Genomic DNA, 14,575 nt, shown 5'->3' on the forward strand with positions numbered 1-14,575 from the left:
GGTGGACCTTTGTGTGGTGTGCTGGTGCTGTGTTGCTTCTCAGACTGGAGTCTCAGTTTTGACAGTATATTGAGTCTGTGCCTTGGAAGCTGGAGCTCTCAGCCAGAGATGGAAGAGGTGAATCTTGGAGGATCAGCCAACACATTCCACTTTCAATGATGATCCTGCACTGGCTTTTCTCTTTTTCTGCCTTAAATCTAAAGAAAATATTGGATATTTTGGGGAAAATGACATCAGCCTATTTACATCTAACCTGTTTGCTCTTTGTAGCACAGTAAATACTGTGAGTTGCATAAAGTTGCTATATTCAACTGTAATCATAAAATGCTTGGAAGTCCTTAACTCTGAACCATTGTGTGAGTGTTAAATGTGGTATTTTAATACTTAGCCCAGGCACGGTTTCCTAGCTTTAATCATTCCTGGTAGTTAAAAAAAATGATCATGTGTTATATTTACTCTCAACAAACGTACACGCCCTTCCTAAACACTGAAATATCAAGGGTATGGGAGGCAAGGTAGACTATTCATTGACCAGACAGTAATCAATCTAGTAATCCAAAAAAATTTGTGTTCTTTCACTGATTGCCTAAATAAGGAAATATGGGGAGTGCAGTATGAAGAAAGCCTCTCATGTCAGCTGTAGAGGAGATCCAGCATTTGCAGGGCAATGAGATATTCGTGATGTTAACAATCTAACTGATTTTTATTGATAATGACAGATGGTGCTTAGATAATGTGCCCTGAGTTGTCTGTGATACGTTCAAAATAAGTCTTCTGGAGAGTTGTACATCTGTCTTGAGATCTTTTGCTAAAATATTTAAATCAAGGTCATTGTTTACATTTGATTTTAAATAGCTTCTAGCATGTAGTCTGCATTTATGTACATTTAGAGATCAAACTCTTTGCAACTTCAAAAGCTACGAATGGAAAAGTATAATAGGTAGCAGGTGTTAGAAAAGGCAATTATGCATTAGCTGTTTTACTCAATTTCCAAAACTGTCTAAAACTATCCATTGGATACTTCGTTGCCGAGACTTATCTCTGAAACATGATGAGTTTTTAAATCTATAGGGGGATATGCATTTTTTCTCTAATGAATTGCATATTTGAACCTATTTGGTTTCATTTAAAAGCGCTGAAGAAAATTGTATTGGGGGAAAAAAAGGTTGAAAAGAAAAATTTAAAGAAAAAGTACAGGTTTTTATGTAATTCCAGATATTTTTCTGCAGTGCCTCTGAAGCACTTTCAATTTTCATTACTGCAGTTTTTGAGTTGTTTGCTGTTAATTTTTTAAAGCCACTTATCTTGACTTTCTCTGGAAGAATTCTCTTTGTTATGTTACAGTAGACTGAATTTTTGGGCTCAGAATCAGACTCCTAGGTTGTCAGAAAAAGTATACTGTGATGATCTAATTTGGCTACCTATGTAATTTCTTTTTTGTGAGTCTGTATAACAGAAAGCAAGACTAACAATTTTGTCAACAGCTACTGTAAACTTACTTCGAAGGTATCATTTTAATCTCCGGGTAGATTTCTTTAATCCTCCCTCCTTCCCTGCATGTTTCAAGAACCCGTATGTTGTTGGAAGAGTGGGGAGAAGAAAGCAGGCTAAGTGTATATATTAACACCAAAGCAACTTCCTTCCAGTTCCCTCATTTTTTGCTCATGTGATGTGATTGAGGAAATACAAACCTTTATTTCCTTCTGCTAGGATAACAAATAATCCAATACATAAAATATCCCAATTAATAATTAATACTTCAAATGATTTTTCCTGCCTACAGTCTATTCAGTCTCCTACTGCATTTGCAAAAATGGTTTTCCTCTTTCTTTATCTATCCTCAGCAGTATTCTGTATTTTTTCTGTATCTGTCCAGCAGTCTCAATCTACCTTTATTTGCCTCCATCCCATAACCATCTTTTTCCTTCTTCCCTCCTTTTGCGTTTGATGACAAACGATTAGGCTGGTGCCATGCTCTTCAGGTAGCCATTCTTTAAAGGAGAAATTTTTATAATGGATCGTTATTTAGGTTATAAAAGATTATTGTCAAAGACTGATTTTTAAAAGATACAGCATGTTCTTCAAATTTATTTGCAGAATAAAGTAGGAAGAGGGTTGTTTTCTTTGAATTGGTTTTCTGCATTTTTAGAGTTGTGTTTAAATATTTAAATATTGCCATAATAATATCTGATACTATAAGTAGTAGCACCACTTTTCTTTCAAGTATGTCTTTTTGAGATACAATTTATGCTTTTACAGATGTTAACTTTCCATCCCAAGGGAAATGCCAAATCTAAAGTAAAAGATGTAGATTTTTCAGAAGGATGGTAGTGAGTACATGATTTGCTAAAACTCTAGTTTTAATATGGTAAATTGGACTTTACTTTGAATTTTCTGATTAAGATAAACCCTAGAGAGTTCTAGTCAAAATTACCATATGCTTTGTGTGTCCTGGGATTTTACATTGTGTTAATTTATTGTGTTATTCAAGTATATCTTTTTCCTAGAATAGGAAAAATATCACAGGAATGTTCTTCCTTTTCTGGTTCCAAAATTAAGTATTTTCAGTTCAAACTGCACTTTTAAACTTAAAACTGCCCTGAAAATAATTGGCATTATCCCTTTTCTTAATTCTTACCGATTTGGACAGGATGATCTATAGTTTCTGTAGCTGCTACCATGATGTTTAGTGTACTACCCTCTGTAGGACACTAAAATAACTGCACTTCTGTTAATCAGGGGTGGAGAAAAAGGAAAGGAAGGAGGAGAATATTTTTCTTTCTCCATTTGTGACTGCATTAAGATTACTTCATTGTACTGTTACAGTTATTATGTGGAATATTTTAAGTATTGTGTGCTTCTAGGTTAAATGGAAATAAATTTTATATTACCGTGTTATGTTTTGCATAAGTGTTTCAGTTCACTTACTTTACTTGAGCAGAACACTGTATTTTTCTAAAAAGTAAATTGCAATTCTGAAATGACCAGTAGAGGATATATAAAAAATGCTATAGTTTTATAAGATATAAGAATAAATCTTTAAAATGTTTACATATCCCTTTATTTGTCAGAATCTGAGCTTAATTTCATAATTACTATTTTTAAATGCTATTTTAATGAGACTTTACATAGCATTAGTTCCCAATCATCACATTGATAATTAAACATAAATAATTTAGGGTTTTTTTTCAGTTCTTAGTGAAAATGAATATAAAATGTAAGATAAATGTGGTAATACAAGAAAACTTGCTCAGTGAAATTTTTTAAAGTAACGCCATAAATTTACCTGAACTCTTAGGTATAATTAAGTGATCTTAATTTGGGGGAGAAGAGAGGGCTGCTTATAAAGTAACTGCATCTGCTGACTTGGACTAGAACAGAAAGCTGCAGATCGGAATAGATATATGACTTGTTTTGTGTTACAAGGACTAATTTTTTTTCCTTTAGTGAAAACATTTATTTCAGTCAAATACAGACCAAGTTTTAGTTTTAAAAACTATAGACCATAGTTTTAAAATACTCTAGTAGTTTGCTACAGTAGAATTCATAATGGGAAAACTTAATTTCAAATGGAGGTCCCATACTACTGATAATGGAGATGAAGCATACATTCATGCCACGATATAGGTAGTATGGTATTTCAGGACAGATCCAAGCTACTGGATAACATCAGAAATGGGATAAACACATCTGTAAAAAATGAATGTAAGTTTTAGAAGTAGATTCATACCTCTCCTTAATTCTGGTTACAGATAATACCTATATACAGATATACCTAGGTTTGTCACAGATGAAATACAAACGTGCTTGTGATAGGAAAAGAAAGAGATGTAGCTGACAATTGTATAACACTAGTTGTGATAGTAGTGAATGTCATAAAAATACACTAAGGTTGGAATAAGGTTGTATGTTATCTTAATCAAAAGCATCATTTGTGTATTGATTTTTTTTTTTAATTGTTTTTTTTTTTTTTTTTTCAGTCTGAACCAGAGGGTTTTTCTCACTTCCACTTGTATGTCTGTGCTGCCTTCCTTGTCAGGTGGAGGAAGGAGATCCTGGAAGAGAAAGACTTTCAGGTAAGTAAAGAGTTCTGTAATACAAAAATCTGAGGATATTTTTTAAGCACAGGTCAGAATTTATCAAATTCAGGTTCCTAACATTACATGGAGATGAATTTACAACAAAACAGTAGCAGTTGCAACAGGACTGATAGTGTCTGACTGTTAGAGTTCTTCCAAAACTTAAACCTGAAGTGGTGGGTTAGAAACAGTAGATGTTTATTCCTTGTTCATTCTGGGAGAAAAAAATGCTGTTTAAACTGAGACGGACCTAGAGGAAATGATTTCTGGAGATGCTGTGATAAGTAAAGCATGGGTATTTCAAAAAGAAAATTTCTGAAAAGCTAACTAGGTTTTTTTAAAACCTTAAATGCATCACTGGAGTTAAGTATTTAAGAGTTTCATCTCTATAACATTGCAGAATACTCTAAGAAGTTTATGTTCCTTTTTTCAAAAAAAGCTAGGCAAACAGCCTTCTAAGATAAGGAGCCCATTTTTCAGGGGTAAATAAAAGGGCTATAGTTATATTTATTTCAGGTCTTACATTTCAAAGCCTTACTTTTGTCCAGCAGAGAGCATGTCTGGTAGTTGTTTGGGATCAGATTTGAATAGTGTGAATAGGCAAATAATTTGCGTACCCATGTAGAAGTTCAGTTAGTTTTGTGAACTGGTGACAGTTCCCTTTCATAGAATTTTTTTATATTAAGTTTTACTCTCTGATGCACATGCAGTGCCTAAAAGGCATTAAAGGCCTGTTTACAGGCTGGCTGTAAACAAGCCATGCTGCAAAGCCTACACCATTTCCTGCCCCAGGGAAATGGTCTGTTACCAGCTTATTTTCTCTACAGCTGACTGAACTCTCTTGCCCTGTACAAATGAACCATTGTGTGAATCTGTGTATCATTTCAATCTATTTTATCTTTCTTCGTAAAATGATTTATTCAGAGCATTTTAACTGTCGTTGCCTATCTTTGCAATAAATAAACCCTTAAGGGCACAACATAACTACTTTAATTTATACTACCTGCTAGTGCTGTCAGATTTTCTCAATTTATAGTATTTTGTCAAAAATAATTTCAGTGTTGGTAGCCATACTGCTCAACTATAATTGTTCACTGCTAATACTTTATTAATTTGTTTTCCATTGATTTTCTGCATCAAAGTTCCTAACATTTTTCTCCTCCCTACCAAATAAGTTACAACTATGTTTAAAGTGCATAATGATCCCAAGGTGGAGTACTGTGAAGATTTGCTTTGTTCTCCTATGTATGTTCAGATTTGTTCATTTATGTAATAATTACAGGTATGTCCTCATGGTTTAATTTCTTTATAGGCTATGTAAACTTGATTATGAAGTACATAAATCAGGAAGACAGTGGAACACATTTATCAGACTGCCTTAGGTTGCTTACCACATAGAAAAGCAATTAGTAATTTTGAGGTTCTGTAGGCCTGTGGTAGTTTTATCACTATCCTATATTATCACTAAAAAGCTTCATCTTCTTTATTGTGTGACATCAACTTTTAAAATGTTTAAATTAAATTGCTATCAGTTCTCCAAATGATACTTCTCTTCCCTCAGGCAAGAATAAATCCACTGCTCTTACGCTTCGTTAGCAACAGCAGTATTGTAAACGACTGCCTATTCTACAAATACCTAGTTCAAGTAATAGTAGGGGGTTTAAACCACACTGGCAAATTGGAAAGTTTGGTATATGCTGTTGGACTACTGTGATTGCATTGAATTCACATCACTGAGAAGTCCTAGTTATAGCATGTTTTGCACTGAAATTTTGTGGTCTGTAAATTATATTGTGAATCATCAGTACAAGCATCCAGTCATTTCTCTTGCACATACCGTGTGTTTTATGTGTTTGCCTGCATATGATGTAACTGAGGCAAGGCTACTAATTGTCAGTCAGAGGGCCTGGCTCTTTAGTGCTAGCTGTGAAAACTCACACTTTACTTGTACATATATGTTCGACCTAGAAGGAAAAAGCACAGGAATTTTAGGTCAGAATAATTTCCCCAGAACACCGGATATGTTGATATGCCAGATGAGACAATGAGCAGGTCTTAGATCAAAGACCCATTTTAAATGATTTGATTATGCAATACTTTTTCTTATTATTTGATGAAATATATTATCAGTAATGTTACAGGCAGAATGAGGACAGAAAATAATCGTTGCTCTTAAGATACTCATTTCCATTCTTTTAAATCTGTCTTGCTGCAACCTAAGCAATCAGTAAAAGTATGCGATGTTGATTCTTCCTCATAGGAACCAATTAATTAATGCTTATATAGTAAATGTTCAGCTGTGCATAATAATAGTTCCTTATTACAGACAGCAATTGTATGTGTGTGGTTTTCTTTCTTTCTTTTTTTTTTTGTTTGTTTGTTTGTTATTGTTATGTAGTAGAGAATGAAATTTTGCAGTGAAAGGAGTTAGGCTCGCTGGACTAATAACATGAAGTGATACAACCGGAAAACTTCTACTTGGTACTTGGTTTACATCTGTACAACAAATCATTATTATAACAAAGGAAATAAGTTTTTTTGAAGGAAGTAGATAGAGGAAGAAATAAATGTTGCAGTTCAGGCCTCCAAATATTCAAATGATTATGCATATATTATGTATATGTATATAGGGTTTGTATATAAGTATATATAAATAATGAATATATAAACTTGTAACAGAAGCATATAAATTTGTGTAGATGTTAGTCTCATATTTTTAGTATTTGAAAGAACAGAATAGTGCAAGATGATAATCAAGTAAGTCATGATAGAAGTTGTGTTCATTTTAATCTACTAAAGCTATTATGAGAGCAAGTTACTGTTCTCACTTCTGTCTGGCTGGTTAAGTATAAGATATCAAAGTAGAACTAATTTGAAACATGAGATTTGCAGGTTAACATATTTTTTAGCAACAGACAGGTGAGGAAAATGTGATACTTTTTTGTGTAAATGTAGAACAATTTGCAACAGAGCCTACATTTGTAGAAGTTGTCCTACATCTCTGCCTTGGGAAAAATGGAACCTCTTGACTTTCCATGGATTATTCCGTGCTACTTGTCCATGTCTTTATAAATTGTTCTTGTCTGACTGCTGTAAAATGTAGTGCAATAGGGAATGAAGGACAACTATTTCAAATTCAGTATCCCAAGTGAAGGTGTCTGATTTTAGGAATCTGGTGTTGATGGGGGAAGTGTTGAAACTTTTCATTTTGCTAGGAGTTTATGGTTGCTTAGATTCTGTCCTGTCCAGTAAAGGTATACACAACCGTTCTATAAACCTTTGATTCAAAGTTTAAATTTTACTACGTAAAGCAATGAGTTATGCAATTCAGTGCTATGGAATAAGAGCAAAAATTATTACACACAATTGTGAAATTTCCCAATGTCAATTTTTAATAGCAGTGAAACTATACCAATATGTTTTCTGATAGATATATTAAATATTTTCTGCTGGTCTTTAGTACAAAGGTTAGTAGTGTTGACAAGACTGATGGTGGTTTAGTTAGAACTTTTTATTCTCTCATGGTTCTCACTTCTAGACTAGAAGTGTCTGCTAGAAGACTAGCAGCGTCTGCTTCACCTACATAGGATGCTACACAAATCCACTTGCAGCTAGGTAGTTTGAGTAGCTGTGTAGCTCTAATTGTACTTTAGATTAGCAGGTTTTGCTTCACATATTCTCTGTTCACACAACAGAGAATACAGTAGGTAGACAGTAAATGGAAAACCTTTTAATGCTGGCCTAGGTTTGCAGTTTTATACCGATGCAATATTCAGTAGGATCAAACAGCAAGATATGAAGGTCATTCTTGGTTTATGGTATGCTGGAGGTATAAATGTTCTATATTAAGTCATTGGTCTAAAACCAGTATCAGATTTAAAAAAAAAATCTAGTAAGTTTAATATAAATAAAATTGCAGTGTTTTTAAATTTGGTAAAGTATGGCTTGCAACATGAATGCAAAATGTGAAATTAATATAATTTCTACTATCTAAGCTTAAGCAATTAAAAATACATAATGAAAACCTTTCTATTGCTCAGCATGTCTTAGACTTTGACTTGCTGTTATTCATTTTCCTAACTACAGCTGTAATTCCAAAATTCTCCCGAATTCATGGGAGAAATCTGAATGGTTAATATTGTTAGGTTATAAATTATTCAAGCATGTTTTGAGCATATATAGAATTTAAACATTATTAGATTCAACAGCCATATTTTCTGTTAATGTTGCATACAGGATATTTGAAGGACTTGTAAGAAAACAAGACACTAGGGACCAGGTTCAGTTATGAAACTAAATATAAGCTAATTGTAAGGTTGGACTGATACCGATCTAACTGTTGGATATTAGAGATTTAGTTAAAATTTTCAGTTTAAGTAAGCTGTCGTTTTGTTGACATTGCTGATCTATAAAAATGTGTTCAGCATGTTGTTGTAAGCAATCTGTCTTGCAGATTTTTTTTTTCTTCATGATGCTAAGATACGGGCTTTTCTATCTAGCAGACATTTTCACCTATGCTGTCATTAACCCACATCTTTATTACTACTATGTCCTTTTCTTTGGCTTTGACAAATGCATTTTTGCTTCATTTATATTCATGCGGACTGCAAAGAAGCTGTAAAGATCATTTTTCAGTCCATCATTTTTCCTTGCTGTTCACCTTCTTTAACTTCCTTTCCTTTATGGCACCAAGGAAAACTAGGGGCTTTCTATTTCAAGGCCGTTAATGGACTAATACTAACACCTTTCATGTCATCTCATGGTCTGTACTGAGATGCCGACTGCCACTTTATCAGCCAGTGATGACAGCCGCCTCATCACGTGCTTCTGAGTTCTCAGGAAGGTATTTGTGCTGTCTCCCATGTTAACCACGTTAGCTAAATGGAGCACTTAATGCAGATCTTGTTACTTTTCTCGAAATCCTTATGTAAGTTCTGTTTTTCTGTGATGCCCAGAACAGATTTGCCAGGTAGGCTATAAGGCTGTTAATAGCACTTACAGTCACATTCGCTACTTTTTTGTTGCTTCTTTTCTATGAATTTTCTGTCTCTTGATCCATTCTTCAGTAATGAAATCTTCCGGGTAGTGACCGTCCTTTCTTCTGATTTATATAATCTTTAAAATAACGATTCTTTAATCTGAGTAAATGCTAGTGAGCAGTCTCATTGACCTCGTGAGCAAAATGAATGTGTGCACAATTGTCTATTTCAGTAAAATGCTGAAAAATGCTCTTGACTTTTTCAAATTTTTTCTTGTAGTGAAGTATTACAAGCCAATGTTAGCTCAAATGGTGAAAGATGAACCACCGTCTTCCTACCTCATATGACCAATAAGATTTTAAGGAAATCCAATTTATTATTATTATTACTTATGAAAAAGTTTATGCTTTCCAAAGTTGTGATCAGATTTATTCCTAAATTGAATCTTAGTTTTTGCGTAAGTTTAAGATGGATGCCCATCTCAGAGATTAGTGAAGTATTTCACGGTGCCTGCGTTTGAATGAAAGACATACAGGGTGTCTTCAGCTTACTGATGCAGTAAGCCCTCTCAGCCTCTTCAGTTTGTTAAATCTTTCTTTCTCTGTTCAATGGGCTTTTGATTAGAATCAGCACAGGGTGAGGAGGTTCGCTGCTACCTACCACTCTCTCAGTCTCGGCTCACTGTTGAATGTTTTCCCCCTTCTCACATAGGAGTAGAGAAAGCCCAAGTCTTCCCATTTGTTGTAAGAATACTAATATTAAGTCACATTTAGCACATGAGCTTGCTCTTTTACTGTTTTTTTGTTGTTGTTGTTGTTGTTGTTGTTGTTGTTTTTTTTCTTAGTGTGGTCAGCATTTTTGGAGTGTGAAGGCAATTGGCCATGTGTGTAATCTGTTTTCTGCCTAGTAGATTCCCAAATTTCTGAAGCTTCATGTTATTCCCTGAAATAGAGGAATAACAGTTTAGGAAGAAATTCTTTACTCAGAGGATGTTGAGGCCCTGAACCAGGTTGCCCAGGGAAGCTGTGGCTGCCCCATCCCTGGAGGTGTTCAAGGCCAGGCTGGATGGGGCTTTGGGCAGCCTGCTCTGGTGGGAGGTGTCCCTGCCCGTGGCAGGGGGGTTGGAATGAGATGATCTCTAAGGTCCCTTCCAACCCAAACCATGCTGTGATTCTGTGAATGCTCTGTTTTTAGAATGAGCATACCCTTGACAGCTGAAAGTTACTGGCTTGCATTACTTCAGTCTTAATTTTAAAATTAAAGAAAAAAAAAAGATTGTGTTTCTTGCAGAGGAATTGGCACCTGTATTTTAATTAGTATTAATATTGAAAATAAAGCTGAAATAATCAAGACTGTTTAAAAATTTTGAGGTATTGAAAATATGTTCCTTTCCTATAAACTTTTTCTGAGAACATATAGATGATGAGTCTGTTGTCTCCTTAGTTTGTTCTTGGTCTTGCCTGCCAGTTTTCTTCTTCACCATATTGCGGATTTTATATAAAATCACAAAGGAGTCTGTAGCTTTCATATGTCAGCATTTGGACTGCTAAATTTATTCAGGGTATATTTTTTATTGCACTTTTTATGTGAACTAACATTTCTAATAAAGGAGATTCTTACATGTGAGCTAAAATCCCTTGAAAAAGAAAATTAGAAAGAAACACAAATCTGATTCTGCACACTTGTCAGAGGTGTGTATTTGCTACAGCTACACGAGTTACATAATGTAACTTTGCACCTTAAAATGAGATTAGAAGTTAGTTACAGAAGAGACTGAATAACAAGATGCCTGGAAGGCAAATTGCAGTCTTTGAATAATATCCGGCTAGTGTTAGGATGTTTTTTTTTTTTCTTCATTTGTTCTCTAATGTCAAATGACCAAGTAGTTTTATTTCATGATCCTTTATGAAAGATAATCTGTGCAATTTTATGTTGCTGCCTGCATGAGTAACAGGTTTTAGTTTAAAAAGTTTAATATGAATATCTTTCCTTGTGATTATATTATTATTATTCTGTAGAAACACGTAAGATATCAGAACCATGATTTTGTACCATCTATTCCTGCTCAACTACTATATTATGGTTTTCTCTGGTCTTTTTTGATCTTGTTCTATTTTATGATACAAATTTTTAAACAGTTACTTTCTCTGCATTATCCTTTACAGAAATACAGGACTTCCCATTTCATATGATATGAGCCATAGCTAATAAAAATATTTTAAAGCTAGCTTCTTGTGTGTATTATGCTAGAAATTTAGTTCCCATTGCTACTGCAGTAGAAAGTTTCTCAAAAAAAAAAAAAAGGTTTCTTCTGAGTATCGTAAAAATTGACCAATATATAATGGATATTGAAGAAAAGATCGGAGAGAAATGAAATATGGTTGGTAACAAAAGTCGTTAATTGCAAATAGTCTGTGCTGCTGAAAAGTTAACATCACCATGAGTTTTCTGATTTTTGTTTTTCATGTAATCACAGCAAGAACAGTTATCAGTGGCTGGAATACAATTTGGACAGTAGCAAATACAGAGTTATATAGCGCATGGTAGAGTAATGACGCCCACAGATCCCACCTTTTGTTAGTGCTTGTTGATAATAACTCTTCTAGCCTGATAAGCTCATCTTTATCTTAGGGATTTTTTACCAGAACCTTTTCTGGCTACTGTTCATTCATAAACAAGTATGTGCCATTCCCTGTTTGATTCCCTGTATCCAGCAGCTCCTTACCCTTCTACCTGTCTCCTACTTTGAAGACAGACTTTTCTTTGAGAAGCTTTACAGCTTTGTCTTTACGGCTTGAATACAACTTTTACCTTACAGCCATTTGTCAGGAGAAAACCATTTTAGTCCTTTTTCAGCATGATTAATGTGTATACTTTTATAGTTATTCTGTAAGAGCTCTTTTAGCATTTGTTCAGAAAAGTTCATAAAGTCATGAGATACGGTTTGGAAAGGATCTCAGGAGGTGTCAAGTCCAACTTGCAGCTCAAAGCAGCATCAGCTGTGAGTTTAGTCCAGGCTTTATTCAGTTGGGTCCTGAAAACCTCCAAGAACCAGAGACTGTGCAACCTGAATACTCCCTCCTAGGTTTTGCAGTATCACAAAGACAAACATTAGGACAAGTGTCTTAATGGTTTGGTGCCAGTGGGGGCACTGGGTTTGAGTCAAACTTAGATGGAGTGAATTGCTGAGCAGAAATCCTTATGGTAAGCTAAGATCTGACGGGATCTGTCTTAACGCTTGTACAGCAGCCCAGCATTCTGAACGGAGTTGTTTTTGGAACAGAGGAGTGTTTACCCCTCTTCTTTGTAAGCTACAAGATAAGATGGTTTTGTAGTCCTGGATCCTGTGCCCTCCTTTAGCTCCCCCTCTGTGCATGGAAGCTAACTGGGCCTTTTCTGTGACTGTCTCCAAAGCTGGGAAGAGGTAAAGACTGTGAGCATGGAAATACTTCTAATCTTAAGGAGCCTGACTTCTAATATTGCTGTGGTTTTATTCCCTGCTGTGAGCACTTTTGGAAGATATTCAGTATATCATCACATATCACAAGAAGCTGGAAGCTCTGCAGTTTTAGACTTGGAATGCTGTAGCTAGCAACCTGGAGTTGAGTATCGGTAGGAGATGGCTGGGAGTTAGCAGTGTTACATCATTTACATTCAGAGCAGCCAACCTGCAATAATTAATTACTGACATTATTTATTACTGTGTATGCAAAGAGCTTAATCAGCTAGGAGCATGGTAAAAATTGTATCTAAATGCACTCTTGTAAGGGGACCAAACGCCAGGCACCTTTTGGTCCCGACTTCAGCCATCACAGTTCCATTTTAGCTGCTCTGTTAAGAAGCCTACTCAACTTACTTAAAAGCTTGTGCATATTTTGATGGTCATAAATATCTTGATTTAATCTCCACACTCGAGCATATTTTAAATCAAATGCAGGAGACATTTTATCGTACAGTCGTAGAAATACAACTTCAGTCCCATATAAATTATTATTGCAAAATTTAATATTGATTTTAAATATAAGGAATAGACTATATAATCCTTCTTTTACCTTCATGAAACTAGTGTTGCTTGTATCGTACCAGAAGGAGGACTTGTCCTTTGTCTAGGAACTAGCTGGAAATTTGACCAGTTTATATAGTACACTAAAAATGGTTTAAGAAGCATGAAAAAAGGAAATAAAACTCCTAACACTACCCTTTCTTATCTCTGAGGCTTCAGTGTGGCTTTCTGTGACCTTTTTTCTTTTGATGAGGCTGTAGGCATATTTTTCCTATTATATTTATAGTTTGTCCTGAAAAGCATGACTGTATATGCAAAGCTGACAATACAAATCTGCAAAAAAATCACTTCTGATTTGTATTTCATTCAACTAGCAATGTGTATTTTTACACTTAAATTCATCTCTTGTTCTTTCTTCTGCTTGAGTTGAACACTTTGAATTCTCGAGCCAAGAGTTCGTGGTAATGTGTTAGTCATCTGACTTTTTAGAACTGATACATAACTTATCTCCAGTAAGATGTTTTGTATTCTGTATCTGAATATGAAATCTGCACACCTGTTTCTTTTGCCTTCTCTCCACCTAGTTACCTTCCCAGAAGTCATAGTTACTGTTTAATTTCTTTTTTTCAGAGGTTGTAAATAGTAAAATTACAAGTTATAGTGCAATTATATTGAACTGCTGGTAGATTAAATATATATATTTGCTGCTGAAACAGAGAAGTTACTCTGTGCTATGAACTAGTCTAATAATACCAGATAAATCACAGGGGTCAGTGGAAACTCAGCCTTGATCTCTCCAAAGCAATTGAGCAAAAAGAGAGGAAGTCCTTGGGAAGCAGATTTAACTGCCTGCTGCTGCCACGACTTGCCTTAGGAGATCTGTCTAGTTTTTAACAGACCCATCTTCCACTCTAGAGTGTTTAATTTTTTTTTTTCGTTTATAATGAAGTAGGATTGCTGAAACAGAAAGTTTTCAGAATCACTGTAGAAGGAGATTAGTTCTACAAAACTGGCATACTACATCAGTAGGACTTCTTGGGAATGCAGCATGAAAAACAGAAAGGTGAAAGGCTGATGAGAAACAGGATAAGGGTTTCTTCAGGTTTTTATATTGATATAAGTAGAATACATACACTTTTCTTAATTTTTGTCATCTTTTATAAGTACTCTTTGAGTGCTCTAATTTAGTGACTTTGTTCTCATTTTTACCCTAAACTGTTTTAAGCATATTTTCAAGGCATACAGCTTTTAACAAGTCAGTTATTACTCAGGAGTTTGACAAATCTGAAAATCAAGGTTCAGGAACAAGTAACAAGTGTCTTCTTCCCTGGCACATTAGTTGAGAACATCTGAAAGGGAACAAGGTGCACTGCTGTAAAAGCTGCAGGGGCTGCTTCTACAGTAAATGTGTAAGAGGTAAGAATATAGAGAATTGTTTTCCAGTGACATCCAGCTGCCTCTTCTTGCAAATAGCTTGGGAGTACGTGTGAAAAGCAAGAATCTTAAGAGATCTT

General features: G+C 34.9%; 1 protein-coding gene across 1 annotated transcript in view; it reads left to right on the forward strand.

Moving 5' to 3' along the window:
- The window catches only part of TBC1D22A (TBC1 domain family member 22A), a 174,574-nt gene that overhangs the window by 127,818 nt on the left and 32,181 nt on the right, over positions 1–14,575 (forward strand). Inside the window, exon 12 of the mRNA XM_080602568.1 lies at positions 3,981–4,076. Coding sequence (XP_080458694.1) covers positions 3,981–4,076 — 96 coding nt within the window. The remainder of the gene's footprint in view (positions 1–3,980; positions 4,077–14,575) is intronic.

This window comes from Anser brachyrhynchus (genome assembly GCF_964034855.1).
Source record: "Anser brachyrhynchus genome assembly, chromosome: 1".
NCBI classification, from domain to species: domain Eukaryota; kingdom Metazoa; phylum Chordata; class Aves; order Anseriformes; family Anatidae; genus Anser; species Anser brachyrhynchus.